This window comes from Myotis yumanensis, unplaced genomic scaffold, assembly GCF_028538775.1.
Source record: "Myotis yumanensis isolate MYYU_CA2020_CCGP unplaced genomic scaffold, mMyoYum1.0.hap1 SCAF_10, whole genome shotgun sequence".
Classification (NCBI taxonomy): Eukaryota; Metazoa; Chordata; class Mammalia; order Chiroptera; family Vespertilionidae; genus Myotis; species Myotis yumanensis.
The window spans coordinates 44484539-44509573 of record NW_027223761.1 but is presented as its reverse complement, the minus strand read 5'-3'; the positions used below and the strand labels follow the sequence as shown (position 1 = coordinate 44509573).

At 42.0% G+C, this 25035-nt stretch overlaps 2 protein-coding genes across 3 annotated transcripts in view; one reads left to right on the top strand and one right to left on the bottom strand.

Moving 5' to 3' along the window:
• Window positions 1–17808, bottom strand: part of POLD3 (DNA polymerase delta 3, accessory subunit) — an 86018-nt gene extending 68210 nt beyond the window's left edge. The window contains exon 1 of the mRNA XM_070425620.1: window positions 17645–17808. The gene's annotated coding sequence lies outside the window, so the exon portion shown is untranslated. The remainder of the gene's footprint in view (window positions 1–17644) is intronic.
• Window positions 17809–20089: 2281 nt separating this feature from the next.
• Window positions 20090–21692, top strand: LIPT2 (lipoyl(octanoyl) transferase 2). Of its 2 annotated transcripts, none has more exons than XM_070426856.1 (2): window positions 20090–20555; window positions 21020–21692. In XM_070426856.1, the coding sequence occupies exons 1-2, from the start codon at window positions 20090–20092 to the stop codon at window positions 21247–21249; spliced, it is 696 nt and encodes a 231-aa protein (XP_070282957.1). In that variant the 3' UTR covers window positions 21250–21692. The 2 variants fall into 2 exon arrangements, with proteins under 2 accessions (XP_070282957.1, XP_070282958.1); XM_070426857.1 differs by having other exon boundaries at window positions 20090–20573; window positions 21000–21139.
• The last annotated feature ends 3343 nt before the right edge of the window (window positions 21693–25035 follow it).

Genomic DNA, 25035 nt, shown 5'->3' with positions numbered 1-25035 from the left:
ACTGACTGGCTGTGTGACCTTGGGCAAGTCACTTATCCTCTCTGGGTCTCATTCTGAACATCAAAGTAGGGAGAAAGCAAAACTCAAGATTTTGAAAGTTAACTGGGAAGTTTCTCACATTAGCCAATTACGGCCCTTTTGTTCTGGAGTGAAGAACTTGGCCCCAAGGGAAAGGTGAAAAGACCTCATGGTTATAAACAGTGGTTCTCAGCCTTCCTAATACCGCGACCCTTTAATACAGTTCCTCATGTTGTGGTGACCCCCAACCATAAAATTATTTTTGTTGCTACTTCATAACTGTAATTTTGCTACTGTTATGAATCATAAATATCTGATATGCAGGATGTATTTTCATTGTTACAAATTGAACATAATTAAAGCATAGTGATTAATCACAAAAACAATATGTAATTATATATGTGTTTTCCGATGGTCTCAGGCGACCCGTGTGAAAGGGTCATTTGACCCCAAAGGGGTCCTGACCCACAGGTTGAGAACCGCTGGTTATAAAGAACAGAAATCAATTTGGGCTGATTAGAATAAGAAATAAATTTGTTATCGTCTGTATCTCATGAAGTCACCAGAAAGCCCATTTTAAAGTGGGCAGGAAATGAAAGCATATACCCACACACTTATACACAAGTGTTATAACAGTATTATTCATAATAGCAAAAATGTGGAAGGCACCCAAATATCCACCAACAGACAAATGGAGAAACAGGATTTGGTATACAATGGACTGTTACCTGGCCATAAAAAGGAATGAAGTACTGACACAAGCTACAATATAGATGAACCTTGAAAACATTATACGGAATGTAATAATCCAGTTACTAATGATTACATACTATATGATTCTAGTCAAATGTAAGTCCAGAACAGATAAACTTATAGCCAGAAGTGAAAGGGCCAGATATTTGCTTTCCCAGCCCTCCCTTGCAGCTAGGGTATGCACATAGGATCTACGCTCTATCAGTCAGGTACATTCTCCCAGAACTTAGAATATGACACTGGTGTTGCAAAGAAGCAGGGACAATGGAGAGAGTTTACCTTGGCAGTGGTAGGGCAGTGGCAGTAACACCTAGGTTTCTTGGCAGCAATGCCAGCAAAGGGAGTGGTGTCCTCTGGGTCCGGTGTTCAGGGCAGGGGTAGAGGGGGCAGGGGTGCAATTATTGAATTGGTTCTGTAGCATGATGTTGGCTGAGGTTGTCCCTGCCTTGCCTCCCTTTGTTTCTGCCAATTTTTAAAACCGCTTTACACTTTGAGATATAATTCACATCCCATACAATGCACCCACTTAAAATAGACAATTCACTTTTTTTAGTATATTCATCGGTATGTGCAATCATCATCAGAGTCCATTTTAGAACATTTTTATTATCTTAAAAAGAAACCCTATACCTTTATTATTCCCCCACCTCCTTACCCTGCCCTAGTCCTGGGGAACAACTAATCTTCTTTCTGGCTATAAATTTATCTGAGTGTATGTGTTCCTGAGAACCACCTACATGCACATTCACAGTCACACACACTTACACCCACACACACATACTTTCAGACAGTCACATCCACTCACACACTCCACTTAGCCCAGAGGCTGCCCTCAGAAGCAGTTCAATTGCGTGTGTCATTACAGGGTTCTAGATAAGAGAGCCAGCCCCACAAGCACCCCTAGGGGAGCACCTAATCTGATCATCCGATTCCTTCGTTGGACAAATGAGAAAACTGAGGCTCAGAGAGGAAAGAGACTTGTCTAGGTCACGCCTTCATTAGTTGCATCCTTTCCCAGAGAGTCAGTCTTCATTCCTTTTACCCCTTTTAGGTCACCCAAGTCCTTCTGGGTTCCCTGGAAAGGAACTGAGGGCCTGGGGCCCGATGACAAGGAAGGAGTTGCTGAGGGAGGTCACTGTCCACTGGGCAGAAGGAATCCTCCCGACCAGAGTATTGCTGAACACTTGGAAGCTGGGAAGTCAGCCAGCGTTTCATCTTTTGTTTTTTCCTCCTGGGGCTTCCTGTCCCAGAGGTGGATGGAGAGAGGTCATGGGGACTTCCTGACCTCAACAAATAAACCTTTCCGTTGTCGTTGGGGAGGCAGTAGTTTCAGGCCTGGCAGACCAGGTTAATGGGCAGTAACAGAGAGAGACAGCAATATTGCCTGCAGAGGTGGCTCACCCCTAGTTCCATCAAAGGTCCCAGCAAGAGGAGGCATGCACAGGGCTGGGGTCAAAAAGACGGTCATGTGGGAGGCCAGACTGACTGTCTATTGTAGGGGTGGGTGAGGTGAATGGCAACTGTGTCGGGGAGAAAACATCAGAGAGTGTGAAGTTGGAAGGTACCTCAGAGTTCTTCCGGTTTGTTCTCTGCAGATTCCCAGTGCTCAGAACAGTTCCCGACACATAATAGAGGCTCAATAAGCATTTACTCAATAAACGAGTGAATCTAGTCCAGCACTTTCATTTAACCGAGCAAGGGAAGAAAGGCCCAGAATGGAAAAGAAAGTGTCCCAAGGACATACTGAGTTAGAATCAGAGCCCAGACTAGAGCTGAATTCCACACCAATGTTCTTTCTACTGGGTGACATCGGTGCAAAGGAGATTAGGGGACTTCTAGAAAACCACTCAGAGAGCTTGACATGTCCCCTTGAAGTTTGGGGATCATAGACACAGAGTTTGACACATGCTGGAGGAACTTCAGGATGAGCGACTGATAAAACTTTGTAGGACAAAGAGAGAGATGATTGTGCTGAGAGCCAGCTGTTCTCCCACTGGCCATAGGGCAAATATAAATGTGGCCTAGGGACTGATGTGGACCTACAAGAAGGGAGGTGACCTGGGATTTTAAGTCTGGGCATGGCATTACTCAACTCTCTGTCAGGGTCTCTCTAGGCTGGTCTGGGGCTCAGGGTCTTCTTTCAAGCTCACTGGTTATTGGCAGAATTCTGTTCCTTGTGGCTGTGTGACGGAGGTCCCTATTTTCCAACTGGCTATCAGCTGAAGACCCCTCTCGGCTCCCATAGACCACTCACAATACCTTGTCATGTGGCCCTTTATTATAGACTGAATATTTGTGTCCCACCCTCTCCAAATTTATATGTTGAAGCCCTAACCCCCAATGTGAATGGCATTTGGAAATGGGTCCTTTGGAAGTTAAAATTAAGGTTAAGTGAGGTCATAAAGGTGGGGATCCTGGTCCAACAGGAGTAGTCTATAGATATAAAAGCCTAAGCAACCATTCGACTGTTCAACCAGTAGCTATGACATGCACTGACCACCAGGGGGCAGATGCTCAAAGCACAGGCATGGAAACATGGAACAGACTGATGAATCTCAGAGGGAAGGGTGGAGCAGGGAGGGAGGGAAGAGAATAACCAAAGATCTTCTATGCATACTAGAGGCCCGGTGCACAGATATGTGCACCGGTGGGGTCCCTCAGCCTGGCCTGTGGGGACCGGGCCTCTAGTATCCTAATAAGAAGAGATATCTTAGCATGCTCTGTGGGCCATGAGCATACAGAGAGAAAGTAGTCATCAAAAAGCCACGAAGAGAGCTCTTACCCAAAATTGACCATGCTGACACCCTGATCTCAGACTTCCAGCCTCCAAATCAATAAGAAAATTAATTTCTGTGTGTAAGCCCCTCAGTCTGTGGTATTTTTCTATGACAGCCTGAGCTAAGTACCTCCCCATTCAGTTCCTAACACAAATGTTTGCTTTCTTCCAGACCAGACAGAGTACATCTCTCTGACTTTACCTTCTTATTAATACTTAACAGGAATTGGAGAAATTTCATTAACTGAACAATAAAACAAACAAAATAAACAGACCAAAAACTTAGGGAATTTGCCCAAGACTTCATCTAGTGGCTGGGAAAGTCCTATTTAGTAACTTGAATTTTAGAAACTGGTAGGAAAAATAAGATATCTACCTGCAACAGTATGAGCCCAGGTCATTCAACAAACTAGTCATACTTAGATTGTAACAAAGGAGGTACAAATACAATAACATAAGTCCACAGCATAATAACAAAAACATAATAGTTTAGGAATTAGCCGTAGGAGAGGAATTCCCAGACTGGAAGTTGGGAGATGGGATTGTAGTCCTGATTCTTCACTGACCACTTCAGTTGCAGTGTGGAATATATACAAGACAAACTACCTACAGACAAAAATGGACAAATGATAATAATGTAAACAGGCAATTCATAGAAGAGGAAATGCAAATGAACAATAAACATGAAAAAATGCTCAAACAATTATTTGTCAGGAAAATGCAAATTTTAAAAAATAGGATAGTTTGTCAACAATATGTCTGACAATAAAATAAGTGTTTGACAATATCCAGTCCTTGTTAACAAATAAGGAAATGGATATCATTACACATTGCTGGTGGAGGTATATCATTATACTCAGTGTCCAGTTTCAACAAAAAATTATGAGACCTGCAAAGAAACAGAAAAGTGTAGTTTATACACTGTTTTATTTTTAAAGCAGCCAACAGAAATTGCCTCTGAGAAGGTCTAACAAGACTTCAAAGAAGCTATTATGTTTTATGGACTCAATATTCAGCATCCAAAATTCAAAGAACTCAAAAGAAACACGCTTAAAGAAGCAAAGGAGGAGTGATGACAAAGTCTCATCACATTGAAAATGTTAACAAAGAGACAGAAATTATAAAAAATAACCAAATGGAAATTCCTGGGTTGAAAAGTACAATAAGTGAAATGAAAAATTCATGAGAGTGGCTCAACGGTAGATTTGACTGAACTTGAAGACAGATTTATAGGAATTATGCAATTTGAAGGACAGAGAGAAAGAAGAATAAAGAAAAGTGAACAGATCTTCAGAGAAATGTGGGACACTATTACGTACACCAACATTTATGGAGTACCAGAAGGAGAGAAAAGAGCAAAAAAAATTATTTGAAGAAATAATGGCTGAAAATATCACATATTAGATCAAAAACATTCATCTACACATCCAAATAGCCCAAGTGAAACCTAAGAAGGGCAGATAGAAAGAGATCCACACTCAGGTTTATCATAGAAAAAAAAAATGCTGAAAGACAAAAAGATCCTGGGAAGATTAACAGTTGACTCTTCGTAAGATTTAATGGAAGCCAGAAGTCAGTGGAATGGCATATTCAAAGGGCTAAAAGTAAAAAACTATCAACCAAGAACTTATGTCCAGAAAAATTATCTTTTATAAATGAAGGTGAAATAGAAACATTCCCAGAGAAATAAAAGCTGAGAGAAGTTTTAGCTAGCAGAGTCACCTTACAAGAAATTCTCAAGTAAGTTCTTTAGCTTGAAAGCAACTCTCACCCAGATGGTAATTCAAATCCACATTAAAAATAATAATAATAAAAAAAGCACTAGTAAAGGTAATTGTTACTTCTTATAACTGATTTTAAAAGCAATTGTATTAAGCAATACTCATATTTCTTAGGGAAGACATGAAAGCTAAAACAAAAAAAAAGATAAAATTGCTATCATCAAAATGAAAAATGCCTGTGCTCCAAAGGACATCATCAAGGAAGTGAAAACCCAACACACAGAATGGAGGCATCAAATAGTTCCTTCCACTCTTATGATTTTCTAATGTGAGTACTATTCTTATTTATTATTGTTTTGCTTTTTCTTTTATATTTATGAGCAGATTCTGACTCTCCTCGAGGGCAGGAAATGGGTCTCAGTTATTTTAGCATGGTTCAGTGAGGACTTTGATAAATAATTGTTGATAGTGAAGATAGTCTGAACACACCACTGCAGGGAAAGAAAACTTCTTAATAGAGGGATGGTTATACATGGACTTACTAGAGGACTTGGAAAACTTTGCCAGCATCTATTGTAATTTCCTGTGGGAGTCAGACAGGAGTTACCCTGGAGCCAGCTATGACTTCATCGATGTTAATAAATTATTATTTTAAAAACAATCTCACAGGCTAAGGGATCTTTCTTTCCTGATAACAATCTGCCTACTTTAGTTCCTAATAAAATGCTCTGCAAAGTCCAGACAAGAAGACGGGCATTGGCCGTGGACTCCTGGGAGTAGCTGAAAGCAGATGCAATGATTTTTTGGTGGTGTCATATCTAAATAACTCAGCACAAGGGTGGCACCATATAGACAGGTTTGTGAAATGAATGAATGCATGACACTTCGAGGGAAAATCTTTCAAGGCCTGAAACAGAATATGTAAGAGAAACCTTTAAAATAGAAAGTCTTCAGCCCCCATGAGAGAACATCAGGAAAGGATATAATAGTCGTCTTCAGGTCTTTCTATCCTGGGACCAGTGGTACTGGTTAAAGTTTAACTGATCTCTAAGAAAAAAAGCCCTCGTTTGTAGTTTAGCTGATTTCAATGGTATACGTGCTCCTTCAACGGCCAGTTTCAAACTACTAACACGCACACAGTCAGCTTTGAGAGTCAGTTCACTACTGCCTGCATCATAAAGTATTTCAACACTGGGGCACATGTGTGTGGCCACATGATGTTTACTTTCTTAGTTTATACCTCCCCTGGCTTTCTCAGTACTTTGCATTTTAAGCTCCATGATCTTATTAGCCTCCAGCCTTTTCCCAATGCTTAATTCTCCACGTCTTTAAAGTCTCAGTTCAAGAATCACCTCCTTTGGCCCAGCCAGTGTGGCTCAGTGGTCACGGTTCAATTCCCAGTCAGGGCACATGCCCGGATTGTGGGATCGATCCTCAGTGGGGGGCATGCAGGAGGCAGCTGATTGATAATTCTCTCTCTCCCTCTCCCTTCCTCTCTCTGAAATCAATAAAACCATTTTTTTTAAAAGAATCACCTCCTTTGAAAGAAGTCATGTTTTGACTACCCCAACTGGATTAGGTATCTCCGTTACACTCCCGCAGTCCCCAGATGTTCCCTATGTCACAGCACTGATCACCCTATATCGCTTTATTTGGTTGCCTCTCTTTTCTGCCCACCATGTAGTTCTGGTGGGAGCTGCCCATTACAATATACCTTCCCCTTAGGAGTGAAAGAAGCCATACAAAAATCATACATACTATATGAATCCGACTATATTCAATTCTTGAAAATGCAAACTAATCTATAGAAAGCTGATTAGTGTTTGCTTGGGAATGATTGAAGGGGTCAGAGGAAGGGATTCCCAAGGGGCATAAGGACACTTTTTGGGGTAACAGAAATGTTCATTATCATTATTGCAATGATGGTTTCACAGGTGTATTCACAGTTTATTGTATGTCAATTATACCTCAATAAAGCATTAAAGAAAAAAAAGTAAAATGAACCAATTCTGAGCCCTCCCCAATATCTCTAAGGGTTAGAAGGTATTTTTTTTACCTACTTTGAGCCAATGCAGGTTGCACTGAATTGTTGCAGCAGCTCTGCTGTGTCCCGTTTCTGACCATTGCCTTGGCCCCTGCTGTACTCTGTTTCTGGCCCACTTTGCTCCTCACCGGACATCACACCCAGCTCCCCACTGCCCACCGCCCACCGCCCATCTCTAGCCTCCTTTTTCCCAAAGTGGCACTGACACAAGGCTATAACTGAAGAGTTTCAGGGAGAGTGATTACACCACAGACAAGAAAGAAATGGAATGTCAAATATTACTTTCCTAAAGATTTATTAGCCGTCTCCTGTCAGAAAGATCTCCCCACTGGCTACATCATTCTCCCTCTTTAAAATTTATACAGCTCTCCCCTCTCTGTTCTTAAGCTTCTTACCTTCGAGTCACTCAAGCTCCCGTGAAGGGTACCTAGACTCACTATCCTCTTATACAACGTGTACCTTTCTTTGTTTTACCCTCCCCCTCCAGATCATGCCCATTCAAGGGGTAAGAAAGAAAGGTTCACCTTGCGCATCCAAAAAGGCTGATCACGGTATTTGTCTAGACAACTAAAATCTTGTCTCTAATGATGAATATAGCAGTCACTAGAAGGCAAACATGACTATGGTAGGTTTTGTCTTCAATGTCCATATTTTCCCCCTTCTTGCTTTAATTCATGAAGATATACTACAATAAATGTAATCTCAGGAAATGCCTTGCTCCGAGAAGCTTAATCCAGCCACAGGTCTCATGTCAATATTCCGGCTACAACTATAGACGCACAGAACGTGAAAGATAGGTAGGATTTCACCAAGCACCATTCCACATATTTCCACCCCATTTTACAGAGTGTGAGGCCCATATAGCTCAAATGACTTGTCCAAATAGGACAGGGGTTGGAGCCCAACTCTCCTGACTCCATTCAATTCCATTCAATAGGACAAACACTTCAGTGAGGCCCTGGGAAGCCGGCCAAGGAAAAGGAGTGGTGGGGTTTTCTAGGAAGGGGCTCTGGATGGAGGTGACTTCACTGGGTGTGAGCTGAGAGCCAGAGAACATTCGATTGTTCCCCGACCCCAGATAATCTGTCCCCATCCCCCACCCCCAGCGGGTGTGTCCTGGTTAAACTGACCCTGTATGATACAAAGCTAGATTAAATTCCTGCAATCATGAGGCCAAGCAAAGGTGGCCAAACACTCAGGAGGAGAGTTTAATTCTGGTAAGAATTGTTAAAAGGCAGGCAGGATTTCCATAGGTGGAGCTGTCAGGGTGTGAGTATTTGGGGTAATGGTCACAAGCAAAGGCCATTTACATGGGTGAGAGTTAGGTTTGAATCCCAGCTTAGTCATTTGAGTAAATTCCATTCACCTCTCTGAGCTTTCTTTCCTCCCCTCCCCTCCCCTCCCCTCCCCTCCCCTCCCCTCCCCTCCCCCTCCCCCTCCCCCTCCCTCCCTCCCTCCCTCCCTCCCTCCCTCCCTCCTTCCTTTCTTTCTTTCTTTCTTCCTTCCTTCCTTCCTTCCTTCCTTCCTTCCTTCCTTCCTTTCTTCCTTCCTTCCTTCCTTCCTTCCTTCCTTCCTTCCTTCCTTCCTTTCTTTCTTTTCTTTCTTTCTTCCAACAAGCATTTCTCCCAGCTTTACTGAGGTATAATTGATATATAACATTGCAAGTTTAAGATGCACACATGACTTGATATATGTATGGATTGCAAAATGATTACCACAATAAGTTTAGTTAACACCTCCATCATTACCTTTTATTTCTAATTATGGTGAGAACATTTAAGATTTACTCTCTTAGAAACTTTCAAGTATATAATGCAATGTTGTTAAGTATAGTCACTATGCTGTGTCAATTATCTCAATAAAGCATTAAAGAGTAACACTCCTCTTACAGTTAAAGAATAACCTACTCATCTTATAACTAGAAGTTTGTACCCGTTGACCAATATTTTCCCATTTCCTCAACCCCCTAGCCTCTGGAACCACAATCCTTCTCTGTTTCTATGAATTCAGCCTTTTGAGATTCCACATATAAGTGATTCTTGAGCTATAAAATTGAGGTAAACTATCTTCATGCAGGCTTGTTGGGAAGACTGAGATAAAACAGGAAATGTGTTTAGCATTAATGGTGGCTATTAGAACTATTATTAATGTATTCCAGGCCCTTGTCCAATTAATCCTCACAATAGCCCTGAGATGTAAAGTTTTATTAGCATGAATGTATTTCAGATCAGGGACCTTAAGCTTGGAGAAACTAAGGTCTTTACCCAAATTACTTAGTAAATACTACTACGTCGTCAACCTCTGTGGCATGGCTACAGCAGAAGGTACACATTGGGGGACAGCAGAAAATAGTCAAGTAAATGTTATATGTACCTCATAGAACACTGTGCACCTTTTTCTGAACTAAATAATAATAGGTTATGGTTCATCTTTTTCGAGGTCATTTTGATCTCAGGTGGCCAGACTCCCCTTAGACTCAAAGAAAAAAGTCTTTTTTTGGGAGGGGGGTGAGTTTTTAATTTTATTGCAAATAATTTGCAAGACTGGAAATAATTAAACTGTCACACATTTCAATGTTAATAAACCCCATGCAGAAGGATCAGTTACAACATAGTAATTTACTAAGATTATAAGGAGTATATCATTTTTTTCAATATATTTTACTGATTTTTTAAAAAATATATTTTATTGATTTTTTACAGAGAGGAAGGGAGAGAGATAGAGAGTTAGAAACATCGATGAGAGAGAAACATCGATCAGCTGCCTCCTGCACACCCCCCACTAGGGATGTGCCCACAACCCAGGTACATGCCCCTGACCAGAATCGAACCGCAGGCCGAAGCTCCATCCACTGAGCCAAACCGGTTAGGGCGAGTATATCATTTTTAAGAGCTCATTTTTTATTTTTTTAATGGGATCATCCTGAATTTTATTTATTTATTCATTTTTCTTTATTGATTAAGGTATTACATATGTGTCCTTATCGCCCCATTGCCCCCCTACCCTCAAAGAAGAAATTCTTAATGAGAATGGTTCCAAGTAGCTAACAGAATGTTTCTCAAATTCAAGTAATAGATGGGCCCCTGTTTAAAATTCCCACAGACTCACACCAAAGTTGACTTGAATTATTTTAATTTTTAATACCATTTACATATTTATAAGCACAAAACTGAGCATATATATCCCTGTGCTTACAGCTCTTCTATAACTCTAAGCTAAGACAAACAGAAAATAAGCAAAACCACTAAACCTATAAATTCCAATAAAACTTCAATTTAATGTGACAAAAGGTCACATTTGAAACCTGACCAGGGCACAGTTCTTTCGAGTCTGGCACGCCCACAGCACCGTGTACAGCAGGCAGTCCCATCATGCTTCTCTGGTCACACTCCTGGAAAATCATGCTGACAGAGCATCAAGGCTCCATTTGACTTCCACTTGGCACAGGAACATCATCTCCTTGGATTGGAATGACTGGGTCACACATTTGTGCATATGCTGCTCTTCTGTTTCCCCCTCCATCTGCCTGGTGGCTTTCTACTTGCCCTTTGAGTGAATTCTTCCTCTGAAAGCCTTTACTGGCCTCCACAAGCTAAGCATGTCTCATCTACTCTGCACCCCTACTATGCCCTATACACTCAGTCCCAGCCCTGTAGCCCCTGGAAGTAAAATCACTCATTTACTCTCTTGTCTCACTCCAGATTATCCCCTCTGTCCCTTCGACTGCAAGCTCGGTGAAGGTAGGAACTGAGTCTGATCCATTTCTGGTCCTCACTTGCCAACACAAGGCCAGGCACAAGGTATTTGCTCAAAGAAGAATAATGAATGAATGAATGAATTGAGTTAGGTGGCCTCTCTTCTAGGTCTGGGATATTCAGCTCCACCGTCCAGATCAGCATTTTCTTTCCTCTCTCAAACTCCCACTGTTGTTCTCTACAAGGGCTTGAAAAAAGTATAGCCTAGACCAGCCGTGGGCAAACTACGATCCGGCCCGTTTGAAATGAATAAAACTAAAAAAAAAAAAAAGACCGTACCCTTTTATGTAATGATGTTTACTTTGAATTTATATTAGTTCACACAAACACTCCATCCATGCTTTTGTTCCGGTCCTCCGGTCCAGTTTAAGAATCCATTGTGGCCCTCGAGTCAAAAAGTTTGCCCGCCCCTGGCCTAGACTCATAAAATATTAGAGATAGAAGAGCCCTATGTGATGACTACAATTAACATGCAGAGAGGGGGACTGACTTGCCCCAGGGTACCCAGCTAGGATGTGAAAACACCAGACCAGAGGCCATGTGCTCTGATTCCCATTTCAGGGTTTCTTCCAAGACATTATTTATCATTTCTTCATTTTTGGCTAGGGCTGCCTTGGGGGAAAGCAAGTTCCCTGGGACCTCCCCTCCCCATGGCAGTGTTTTGGGAACAAATTGGATTCTCACGGTTCTCCCAATGGTGGCAGAGTGCCCATGTCAGGCAAGATAATTTTCATAATGAAAAAGAAACAGAGATAGCATCAGACCTCATTCGTAATTTCCCCATAGCAGCCGGAATCTAAAATCTCTTTGTCTCCCTTCTCAGCTTATTATGCTGCCCTTGTCCTTAGTAAAGTGGACCGAGAAAGTGGACCTGAGGGCTTTTAAAAAAAAACACGGTACTTATTTATTTACGTATGTATTTACTTCACTTCCAGAAGCATTTATTTTTGCAACATAGGCCAATATGGACATCCTGCAACTCCCACCCGCCTCTCCTCACTTCTTTCCCGTGGCCAAAACCACTACTGTCATCCCTGACCCCGGACGGACATCCTTCTTCCTTCCAGACAGGCAGGCAGGCCACCTCCTCATGCCTGGCCTTCCCAGCCAGCTGGCCTGGCTTTGACCCCACAACCACCAGATCATCATTCAACATTTAATCACTTCCCCTTTCGACACCCATCCTGTTCTCCCTCATCCTGCCTCTTGGCCAAGGCTCTGGACCTCAGGTAAAGAGAAATCTAGAAGGAAGAAACTCAGACATGTGGCTCATCAACTGTGTACCTGGGACCAGGCTTTTTTGTGTGGGGGAGAGGGGCCTGGTTTTTTTTAGTCCAAATATTTATTTATTTTTATTGTGGTAAATATATACATAACAAATTTTACCTTTTTGCCAATTTTTAAGTGTACAGTTCAGTGGCATTAAGGACATGTAAATTGTTGCACAAACATCACCACTATCCAAGGTTACCTAACGGATATGTACCAAACAACAGAGCTGCAAAATATGTGAAGCAAAAACTGATAGAACTTAAAGGAGAAATAGCTAAATCCGCCTTTATGGGTAGAGACCTCAACACCCTCCCTTCTCTGAACAATTGGTAGAACAACTAGAGAGAAAGTCAGCAAGTATGTAGAACTCACCAACACCATCAACTGACATATTCTAATTAACATTTCTTGAACACTGCACCAAACAGCAGCAGAATACACATTCTTTTAAAGTGTTCACAGCTCGGCCAGTATGGCTCAGTGGTTGAGCATTGACCCATGAACCAAGAGGTCCTCCGTTTGATTCTCAATCAGGGCACATGCCCAGGTTGGGGGCTCAATCCCCAGCGGGAGCATGCAGGAGGCAGCTGATCAATGTTTCTCTCTCATCCATGTTTCTAGCTCTCTATCCCTCTCCCTTCTCTCTGAAATCAATAAAAAAACATTTAAAAAATAAAGTATTCACAGTACATATACCAAGATGAACCATATACTGAACCATTAAAAAAAAATTTAAGAGAATTGAAATCAAACAGAGTGTATTTCCAAACTAGAAATCAGTTTGAAATAAAAAATATAACATACTTAAAAAAATAACCCAAGGGTCAAAGAGGAAATCTTGAGGGAAATAAAAAATACATTAATTAAATGTAAACTCAGAACATATCAAACTTTGTGGTATATAAATAAAGTCATACTGAGCGGGAAATTTTTATGGCACTAAATACATACACTAGTAAAGAGGAAATATTGCAAATCAATTATCTAAGCTCCCACCTAGAAAACATAGATAAAGAAAAACAAAAGAAACTCAAAGCAAGCAGAAGGAAGGAAATAATAAAGATAGGAGCAGAAATCAATGGAATTGAAAACATTAAAACAAGAGGAACAATGAAACAAAGAACTGATTCTTTGAAGAAAATTAATAAAATTGACAAACCTCTAGCAAGACTGACAGAGAGAGAGAGAGAGAGAGAGAGAGAAATTAGCAACATCAGGAATAACAAAAAGGACAGCTACAGACCATGTAAACATCAAGAGGATAATAAGTGAATACTACAAACAGCTCTATTTTTTTTTTTTTTAGTTTGGTGATGACTTTTTAAAAATTTCTTTAAATGTATCTTTATTGTTGTTGACTAGAGGCCCAGTGCATGAGAATTCATGCACTTGGTGTGGGGGTCCCTCAGCCCAGCCTGCGCCCTCTCACAGTTCGGGACCCCTCGGGGGATGTCCACCTGCTAGTTTAGGCCTGCTTTCCAGGGGATCGGGCCTAAGCTGGAGTCAGACATCCCTCTGGCAGCCCGGGAGCCCTCAAGGGATGTCCCACTGACAGCGGGCCTAAGCCACAGTCGGACATCCCTAGTGCTGCAGAGGAGGCTGGAGAGGCTCCCGCCATGGCCGCTGCACTTGTAGCCCTCAGCCTGGCTTGTGGCTGAGTGGAGCTCCCCCTATGGGAGCACAGTGACCACCAGGGGGCAGCTCCTGCATTGAGCATCTGCCCCCTGGTGGTCAGTGTGTGTCATAGCGACCGGTCTTTCCCGGTCATTCCACCATTACAGTCAATTTGCATATTACCCTTTTATTATATAGGATAGTATTATAGATGTCGCCTCTGTTTTTGTTTTTTCCCCATTGATACCTTCCACCCTGTACCCGCCCCTCCCAGACCTTTGCCAGACAGTTGTCTGTGTCCCTGGGCTATGCATATCTATATATATAAAAGGCTAAGTGACCGACCGTACAGCTGTCCAACCATCTGACTGACTGACTGGCTGGTACATACGATGTGCACTGGCAATTTAAAAATAAACATTGACTTGTGCATGCGTGATACATATAGGCTATGTGACCAACCATATATACGTCCAACCATCCAACCAACTGATTGGCTGGTACATATAATGCACACTGGCAATTTAAAAATAAACGTTGACTCGTGTATGTGCAATACATATAATGCTCTTGCTGGTGCCAATTGCACATATACAGGGAGATATTAGAATAAGTTTAATCAATTTATCAGTCATTGTTTTTATCAATGTTTTTATATCATGTATTTGTTGTTGTTATATCATGTCGTTATTGTTTATTTATTAATCAATTTATATATTATTTTCACATACATTTTACTAATTTTCTTTCATCTCTGACACTTCTATTATAGAGAAAGGGTGAATAGCGATATTAAAATATTTCTTCTAATTAATTTCCTTTCAATGTGCACGAATCCATGCACCGGGCCACTAGTATGCCTATAAATTCCCCGGTAAATCTCTCTCTCCCATCTCCCCACCCCGCTTTTCCTCTGAAATTCATCAGTCTGTTTCATAATTCATACACATAAACTTGACAATTTAGACATAATGAACCAATTCCTTGAAAAACACAAACTACTACAACTATCCAATATGAAATGATTTGAATAGCCCTATAATTGTTAAGAAAATTAAATATATAATTTTAAAACTCCAGAGAAAGAAATCTCTAGGCCCAGATGATTTCACGAAGAATTCTACCAAATGTTTTAAAGAAGAATGAAAACAATCAACACAATCTCTTCCAGAAAATAGAAGACAAATACTTCCTAATTCAATTTATGAAGGTAGTATTACCCTATACCAGAACTAAAGAACCACACAAAAAGAAAACTACAAAACAATATCTCTCATAAACTTAGATCCTCAACAAAATTTAGCAAATCAAATACAACAGTGTATAAAAAGAATTATATACCATAACCAAGTGGGATTTATCCAATTCTACTATGCAAGGCTAGTTAACATTTAAAAATCAATTAATGTAATCTACCACATTAACAAGCTAAAGAAGAAAAATCACATGATCATATCAACGACTGCAAAAAAACAACAACCCACGTTTTTTACAAGATTCAATACCCTTCATGATAAAAACTCTCAGGAAAACAGGAATAGAGGGAAACTTTCTCAACTTGATAAAGCTCATCTACAAAAACCTACAACTAACATTACACTTAACAGTGAAAGACTGAAAGCTTTCCTCCTAAGATTGGAAAAAGGCAAGGATGTCTGCTCTTACTGTTATTCCACATAGCTTTGGAAGTTCTATTCCGTGTAATAAGGCAAAACAAGGGAATTAAATGCATACCTATCAGAAAGGAAGAAAATAGAAGTATCTCTCTTTGCAGAAGACAAGATGGTCTGTGTAGAAAATTCTAAGGAATCAGCAAAAACACTCCCAGAACTAGGAAGTGAATTTAACAAGGTACATTATAGGATGCAAGATGAATATGCAAATATCAGTTCTATTTCTATATATTTGCAATGAACATATGGAACAGAAATTAAAAATGCCATACCATTTACAATCACTCAAAAAGAAATACTTACATATCAATGTAACAAAATATGTATAGATTTTATGCTGAAAGCTACAAAACACTAATGAAAGAAGTCAATGAAGATCTAAATAAGTGGTGAGATATACCATATTCATCAATTGAAAGACCCAATGTGGCAAATATGTCAATTCCCTACAAACTGATATAGAAGGGTTAATGCAATTACTATCAAAATCCCAAGATTTTTAGATATAGACAAGACTTGATCTAAAATTTATATGGAAAAGCAAATAACTAAAACAATTTAGAATAACCAAAACAATTTTGGAAAAGAAGAATAAAGTGGGGAAAATAAAACCACCTGCTTCAAGATTTATTATATAGTTACAGCAATCAGAATTTGTGATATTGGTGGAGGGAAAGACACAATGGAAGAGAATCCTGAAATTGGCCCACACAAATATGCCCAACTGTTTTTTGACAAAGGTGTAAGAGCAATTAAGCGGAGAAAACACAGCCTTTTGAACAAATGGTACTGGAGCAAAGGGACATCCATAGGAGAGGAAAAAAAAAACAAAAAAAAAAACAAGACCAAAGTCTCAGAACTTAGGGAAAAACACAGGAGAAAGTCTTCAGGATCTAGGGTGAGGCAAAGACTTCTTAGACCAAAAGCATGCCATAAAAGCAAAAGTGGATAAATTAGACTTGATCAAAATTACAAACTTTTTCTCTTCAAGAGACCCTGTTAAGAGGATAAAAATACAAGCCATTGAGTGGGAAAAACTGTTTACAAACCACATATCTGACAAAGGACTAGGATTTAGAATATAACTCAAAATTGGAAAAACAAACAAACAAACAAAAAAAAACATGGAATCAATTAGAAAACCGACATGAACAAACATTTCATTGAAGAGGATATACAGATGGAAAATAAGCACATGAAAAGATATTCAACAGATTACCCATTAGGGAAATACAAATTAAAATCACAATAAAATATCACTATACACCTATCAGAATGTCTACAATAAAATAAAATAAATGACCATGCCAAATCCTGGCGAGAATGCAGAGAAAATGGATCATATATATGGATATATATATATATATATATTGCTGGTGGGAATGTAAAATGGTACAGCTATTCTAGAGAGCAGTTTGGCAGTTTTTTGAAAAACTAAACATGCAGTTACTATATGACCCTATCATATACAATACAATAAATGCACTGGACATTTATTCCAGAAAAATAAAAATGCATGTTCATACAAAATACCTGTATGTGAATGTTCGTTTATTCAGAATATTTGAAAACTGGAAGTAACCTAATTATTCTTCAATGGATGCACATTTAAATAAATTGTGGTAAATCCATACCATAGAACACTACTCATCAATAGTTAAAAAGAAATTAACTATTAATATGTGTAATAACTGGATGAGTCTACAGAAAATTATGCTGTGTAAAAAAATTCCAATTCCAAAAGTATACATACTGCATAATTCAATTTATATAACAGAGGTTGGTGTTTGCCAGGAGTTAAGTAGGAGTGTAGATATAAAAGAGCAACAAGAGGGATGTTTTTAATGGTGTCAACGTTCTGTGTCTGACTGCATCACCATCATCAACATCAATACCTAACTGTGGCATTGGGGGAACCTGGGTAAAGGGTACACAAGATTTCTCTGTATTATTTCTTATACAATTGCAATGTGAGTCTACAATTTTCTCAAAATAAAAAATTTAATTTAAAAAATTACCTGTATGTATGCCCTAGGCAGTTTGGCTCAGTGGATAGAGTGTCAGCCTGTGGACTGAAGGGTCCTGGGTTCGATTCTGGTCAAGGGCACATGCCCAGGTTGCGGGATCTGTCATCATAATGCTTCTCTTTCTCTCTCTCTCTCTCTCTCTATCTCTCTGTCTTCCTCTCTGAAATCAATAAAAAATATTTTTAAAAAATAAAATAAAATGAATATACTTTAAAAAAAAAAACCTATATAGTTTCTCTCTCATCTGAAGGCTGATGGATGTAATATCCTTCATCACATTAGGGAATTTCTCTTCTCTTCCTCGTTTGCTGAGAGTTTTAGTCAGAGTAGGTGTTGGGTTTTAGCAACTGCTTTTTCTGCATCTATGGGAAATAGTCATATGGTTTTTCTCCTTTATGATGAATTATATTTTTTATTTTAGAATGTTAAACCAACTTTGCATTTCTGGGATAAATACTACTTCATCATGATTTATTAATCCTTTTATACAGTGCTGGATTCAATTTGCTAATATTTGCTTAGGATTTCTCTTTTTCTTTTTGTTAATTCTCACCCAAGGATATTTTTTTCCATTGATTTTTAGGGAGAAAGGGGAAGGAGAGAGAGAGAGAGAGTGAAACATCAATGTGAGAGAGACACATCTATCTGTTGCCTCCCGCCCACACCCCCTTGGGGCCAGGATGGAACCTGCAACTCAGGTATGGTGCCCTTGACGGGGAATGGAACCTGAGATTCTTCCGCGCTGAGCAACACCGGCCAGGGCTGCTTAGGATTTTTATGTACACATTAATGAAATGTCTCTCATATACCTATAGGAGTGATCAATGTCATTAGTATCTAAAATTATAAAAGACATGAGCAAACATTTTTAAAGTATTAAAATTTGGCAAGTCTAGATGCTGAGTAAACAGTAATTTGTTAAATTATTCTCCATACTTTTCTGCTTTCTTCTTTTTATTCTTTTTTCTTTTCAATTGAATGATCCTTGGCTGTAGCTTGGAAGACTGATTCAGAAGATACACTGAGGACATAAAAACTGGGTTCTAGCTCTAGCTGGTTTGGCTCAGTGGATAGAGCGTCAGTCTGCGGACTGAAAGGTCCCAGGTTCGATTCCAGTCAAGGGCACATGCCCAGGTTGCAGGCTCCATCCCCAGTGGAGGGCGTGCAGGAGGCAGCTAATCAATCATTGATGTTTCTATCTCTCTCCTCCCTTCCTCTCTGAAATGAATAAAAATATATATTTTTTAAAAATGCAGTGACTCTTTAAAAAAACAACAAAAACTGGGTTCTATTAGGATTGCAGGGGTGGGATGGCCTTGTGTATCCTCTTCACCTAGCAATGGGCCTAACACATCGTTGGTACTCCGTAAGTTATTGAATGACTTCGGATCTGTCCTTTAAAATAGCGCTCCAATACCACATAATGAATGCTGTGGCCCAGATCTACCCTCAGGACTCAGCCAGTCCTTCCCCAGTTTCTGGGAGTAGATTGCTCATAGTTCATAACTCGTTTCTGGGAATTGTCCTCCACCGAAGGAAACAGCCATCCTCAATTACAGCGCCTCTCCAGATACAGCCTCTATCTATCACTGGTCAATACAAGAATATAAATTTCTGGCCCCTTCTTTAATTTGGAACAGCTCTGAAAGGTCATCCCAGGCTCAGAACATTCTTTGGGACTGGCTGAGGCCTATGCTGAGATTGGTGTGTGTGTGTGTGTTTTGTTTTGTTTTATATGTCCGTATTGACTTTTAGAGGGAGAGGAAGGGAGAGGGATAGAGAGATAGAAACACTTAAGAGAGAGGAACATCACCAATGCACACCCCTTACTGGGGATCAAGCCTGACACTCGGGCATGTGCCCTGACCAAGAATCAAACCCTGACCTCTTGGTTCCTGGGTCGATGCTCAACCACCGAGAACACTCCCCTGGCCCCTGCTGAGATTGTTTAACTTCTCCCTCGGCCTAATTCTGCTTCTATGCCGCTCCTCACAGGCCTGGTCTTGAAAGTATCTCCCCCCGCTCCGCCGCCACCTCCCACCCCCCAACAACACCTCCTGTACATTAACCTCCTTTTGAGACTCTTTCTTGGGAATGACACATTACCCTATTTTGTTTTTCTTTCATGCTTTAATGCTTGCTTATTGTCTGCTGTAAGAATGTAAGCTTCCCAAGACAGACCTTTTCTTCTCTCCTTGTACACTGTGCACCACTGTATCCAGCGTCTATTGCACACGCGGGCCCTAAATACGGGTTTCTGGAATGAATGAATGAATGGAAGAGACACACCTCATTGGGTCTTGACATCACAGCCTCCCAAGAGCCTGTCACAAGCACTTTGGAGCTGCAGCTCGACTTGCTCCCTAGGCCCCGCCCCTCGCGGCACGCCCCCCAACACAGGCAAGAGGCGGGGCCGCGCGGGCGCCGGCGGGCACCATGCTACTCCCCGCAGTGAGGCTGGTGCGGCTGGGTCGGGTGCCGTATTCGGAATTCCTGGCGCTGCAGGATCGCTGGCTGCGGCGGCTGCAGGCGGAGCCAGGCACCGAGGACCCGCCGAGGACCGAGGCGGGTGCGCTCCTGCTCTGCGAGCCCGCGGGGCCCGTGTACACGGCCGGGCTGCGCGGCGGCCTGACGCCCGAGGAGGCGGCGCGGCTGCGAGCCTTGGGCGCCGAGGTGCGCGCGACAGGCCGCGGCGGCCTGGCCACCTTCCACGGCCCGGGCCAGCTGCTCTGCCACCCGGTGCTCGACCTGCGGCGCCTGCGCCTGCGCCTGCGCACCCACGTGGCGGCGCTGGAGGCGTGCGCCGTGCGCCTGTGCGGGCTCCAGGGCCTGAGGGGCGCCCGCGCGCGGCCGCCGCCCTACACCGGCGTCTGGCTCGGGGAGCGCAAGATCTGCGCGATCGGTGAGCGTCGCGGGGCCAATGGAGGCGTATGTGGCGCGGGCTTTGAATCAGAACTACCCCGTTGGCTGGAGTGTTTCAGCCTCTTCACTGATGTATTGTATTCAGAGCCAGAAGGACCCTTAGAAGTCACCTTGTACAGCTTTCCAAATGGAGAGACACGAGCAGTGAATTGCCAGGTCACGTCACTGTGTCAGGACAATAAGGGCACTTAAGTAGTTCTCACGCGTTTTTTTTTTTTAAGCAACAATCTCTGTGTTGAAGACATTTCCTGTAATCGCCATAATAAGTGCAGCATACCACTTCCCGCCCCTCGTACCCCTCTCCGATCTGTGCGCAACCCCTTGGGTGCTCCAGGCACAGTTGGAAAATCAGTGATCCGGCCCAGCTCCCTAAACACACTGAGTGGGATCCTGCCGCCCGGGGAGGGAGTGTGTCGCCTCTAACACCCTTTGGCTTTCTTGCAGGAGTGCGCTGTGGAAGGCACATCACATCCCACGGCCTGGCCCTGAACTGTTGCACGGATCTCACGTGGTTTGAGCACATTGTGCCCTGCGGGCTGGTTGGGACCGGCGTCACTTCCCTGAGTCAGGAGCTGCAGAGGCACCTCACCGTGGATGAAGTTACACCGCCTTTCCTGGAGGCCTTTAAGGAGACCTACAAGTGCACCTTGATCTCAGAGGACACTTCTAACTGAAAGGCAGTCATGTTATCAGCCAGGAGGTCCTCCCTTGGAAAGCACCACGCCTCTCTTGGAGTCACTGAAACCCAGATTCTGGATTTGGTCCTGTCATTCACTCACCACGAGACTGGGCAAATCAGGAGCTCTGAGCCACTGTTTCCATATGTAACCTGGTCTATTTATATCTTCCCCACCTACCTCAGATATAGAAATGAAAACTTGAAAAGTAACACATGCTTATTCAATACAATGTATTAGCCCAGCCTGCGGTTGAGGGTCGACCTATGAACCAGGAGGTGATGGTTCGACTCCTGGCCAGGGCATATGCCCAGGTTGCTGGCTCGATCCCCAGTGTGGAGCATGCTGGAGGCAGCTGATCAGTGATTCTCATCATTGATGTTTCTATCTCTCTCCCTCTTCATTCCTCTCTGAAATAAAAATATATTAAAAAAAATAAATACAGTGCATTGGCACTACTATTAATACCACTTTCTAAGCTTATAGCGTCATTTCTCAATTATTACTTCCTCAATACTGTATTTAATAGGGCAATTTTGGGCTTCCAGTTCCATTGATTTTATAGGAGTCATGTCTCTGGTTGACCCAAGAGAAGATGATGTGATGTGGTGCTTCCTGCAATAAAGGGAAATCTCTAAAGCAGAGGTTCTCAACCTGTGGGTCGCGACCCCTTTGGGGGTCGAACGACCCTTACACAGGGGTCGCCTAAATACATCCTGCATATCAGATATTTACATTACGATTCATAGCAGTAGCAATATTACAGTTATGAAGTAGCAACGAAAATAATTTTATGGTTGGGGGTCACCACAACATGAGGAACTGTATTAAAGGGTCGCGGCATTAGGAAGGTTGAGAACCACTGCCCTAAAGAATAGGATCCTGTCTTCCTGTGTTAGACTCCCCAAGCCTGATAGCTACTTTTAGTTAGGTAACCTAAACTAGGCCAAAGCCTGGGGGAAGGTAAGAACATTTCCCAAAGATAGAAGATTGTCTATATGAGATCTCTTAAGTATACAGAGCTGTGTATTAGTTAGTTATTGCTGCATAACAAATCGCCCCAAAACATAAACTTAAATTCTTAAACATTTATTATCTCATATATAGTCTATGGGTCAGGAATTTGGGGGAAACTTAGCTGGGTGGTTCTGGATCAAGGTCTCCCAGGAGTTGTAGTCAAGATGTCATCTGGGGCCGCTGTCATCTGAAGGCTTGACGGGCTGAGGATCAGCTTCCAAGATGGTTCACTCACATGCTTGGTTGTTGATAGGAAGCCTCAGTTATTCACCATGTGGCCACTCCATAACGGCCACTTAAATATCCTCATGACTCAACAACTGGTTTCTCCCAGGAATTACACGGAAGCTACTAAGGTAATTCACCAAACATTTCAGGTACGCCGCAGGATTGTGCTTTGTGGCCCCCTTGTGGCCAGGTAACTTGTTCTGGTCGATGAGTTCGGAATGGAGGTGGCATGCCACCTCTGAACTGGAACAGTGAATTGCTGGTATCAGACCCCTTACAGTTTCTCTCTGGAACAGTGACCAGCAACATTCAAGATGGTGGCTACTTTCTGGGGGACTGCAATGAGCAGAGCTACATGCAGCTGATGGATATGTAGTGGAATTAGGCCACTGAAATGTGGGGGTTGTTCATCACCACAGCATAACCTATTCTGATGGACAATGTTTATATTAGTTAGGACTCTCGTATTTGCGCGTGTAGAAACCCAACTCCAACTAACTTAAGCAAAGACTCAAGAACAGAATTAGAGCATGTAGCCTTTTATGAACCCTGATCATCTTTTCTCTCCTAATCTCTGCCAGGATTCTTGGTGTGTTTGCTTCATTTTTTCTTGCTTTTATTGGTTTGCTGTTTCCCAGGCCACCTGGTGGAAGATGGGTGCTGCTGCTGTTACCCATGAGTGTTGGCGTAGAGACAAGGAATATCCCTAGGTTGCTGGCTTGAGCAATTGGGTGGATGCTAGAAGCATTGCTGGGATGGAGAACACTGGATGAGGACCAAGTTTGGAGAGTTCAAGTTTAGATACGTTTGAGATGCTTGTGGGAGTTACCAGTGGAGAGGGTCAGTTGGGTGTGTGGATCTGGAGCATGGGTGCGTGTGATGATGGGTTAGGTCTGGGAGCCCAAGGAGAGGAGGGCAGAGGACTGATAAATGTGATGCGCAGGCTGAGGAGGAGCAGGCCAAGGAGACTGAGAAGCAGTAGGCAGAAAAATAATGTGGGGCCTAGAATGAAACAACATGACAATCTCAGTTACTCTCTGGCAGCATGGTGAGATAGGATTATTTTATGGATGAGAAAACTGGGGCTCAGGGAGGCTAAGTGACTTGTATGAGGTCATGCCCTTAGGGGCAGACTCAATCCCTGACTCCCAATCTGGGTCTCTCCACTCTCCCACAGCTGCCTCTGAAGGGTGAGCGGGACAGGCATCCTGGAAGAGACATGCCTCCAAGAACAGGTGGACCGGGGGTCGGCAGGGCTGGGAAGATGCAGAGCAGAAGGCCGCAGTTTGGCTGACTCTTCTTCCTGCCTGGATAGAGCCCACCTCCGGTTTCCCACGGGGGCCCTTGCTCAAGGAAGGAAGCTGAGCGGATGAAGGGGGATATTTAACACTCTGGCTTTCCCGCCTCCAGAAAGCCTCTTGTTTGTGCAGAGCCTTGTCTCCATAAATAGACAGTTTGTCCAGGGTCAGGTGAACCAGGGCTGAGTGTGAGAACGTAACCAATCGCAGTGACTGATCCAGTATCTTGTTCCTCTGGCGAGGCTAGCAGGAAACCAAACAGAACCAGCTCTGGCAGTGTGACCAGGTGCACCTCGCTTCGTGGGAAAAGCCTCTCTCTGAAAACCCTAAGGAAATTAGATTTTTGTGATCTAAATCTGGTTTTTCTTTTTACTGCATTGTAATTTACCATATGTACTAACATACCCTATTATAACATCTATAAAGTTTTTTTACAAAACAGCATTTGCACTCCCAACTAACAATACATCCCTTTCATTTGTGTGTGTATCTAGTTGTTGATCATGAACAGACATATTGTATGTATATTTAATTATCATGTGGGTAAAATTTTGAATACTCTTTAAAGCATACATATTATAGATATTTTCCATATAGTCTTTATATTTTAATATGTTAATTTTTTATTTCTTTTAAAATTTAGATTGTGTGTTTTTTTAATATAGGTTATGCATATACATTTAATAAAATTAAGAAGACCCAAAAGGGTAGCTTTGAAATGTAAGTCCTGTTCCTATTCCTTTCCCCTGTAAACCCACTTCCCTTTCCTGGAGGCCTAAATGATAGTAAATGTCTTTTTCATATACTTTAGAGATAGTTTATGCATAAATAAGCATACATGATTTTATATATATATATATTTTAATCCTCACTGAGGATATTTTTTTCATTGGTTTCTAGAGAAAATGGAAGGGAGGTAAGAAGGGAAGAGAGAGATGGAAGGGCGGGAGGAAGGGGAGAGAGAGAAACATCAACGTGAGAGAGATACATCCATTGGTTGCCTCCAGCATGTGCCCCTACTGGGGCTGGGGAACCTTCAACCCAGGAATGTGCCCTTGACCAGGAATCGAACCCAGGACCCTTCAGTCCATGGGTCGATGTTCTAACCAGCCAAGGCTATATATTCTTTTCCATATAGTAGCATACTCTACACACAGATGGTTTCAGATCAGTATGTAAAGAGAATCCTCATTTTATAAAATGACTATGGAGTATTCCATTCAGCGGATTTACCCTGACT

Coding starts and splice junctions, on each gene's coding strand:
- LIPT2 (XM_070426856.1), top strand. CDS start 20,090: ATGCTACTCCCCGCAGTGAGGCTGGTGCGGCTGGGTCGGGTGCCGTAT. Junction 20,556..21,019: donor GCGCAAGATCTGCGCGATCG/GTGAGCGTCGCG, acceptor GCTTTCTTGCAG/GAGTGCGCTGTGGAAGGCAC.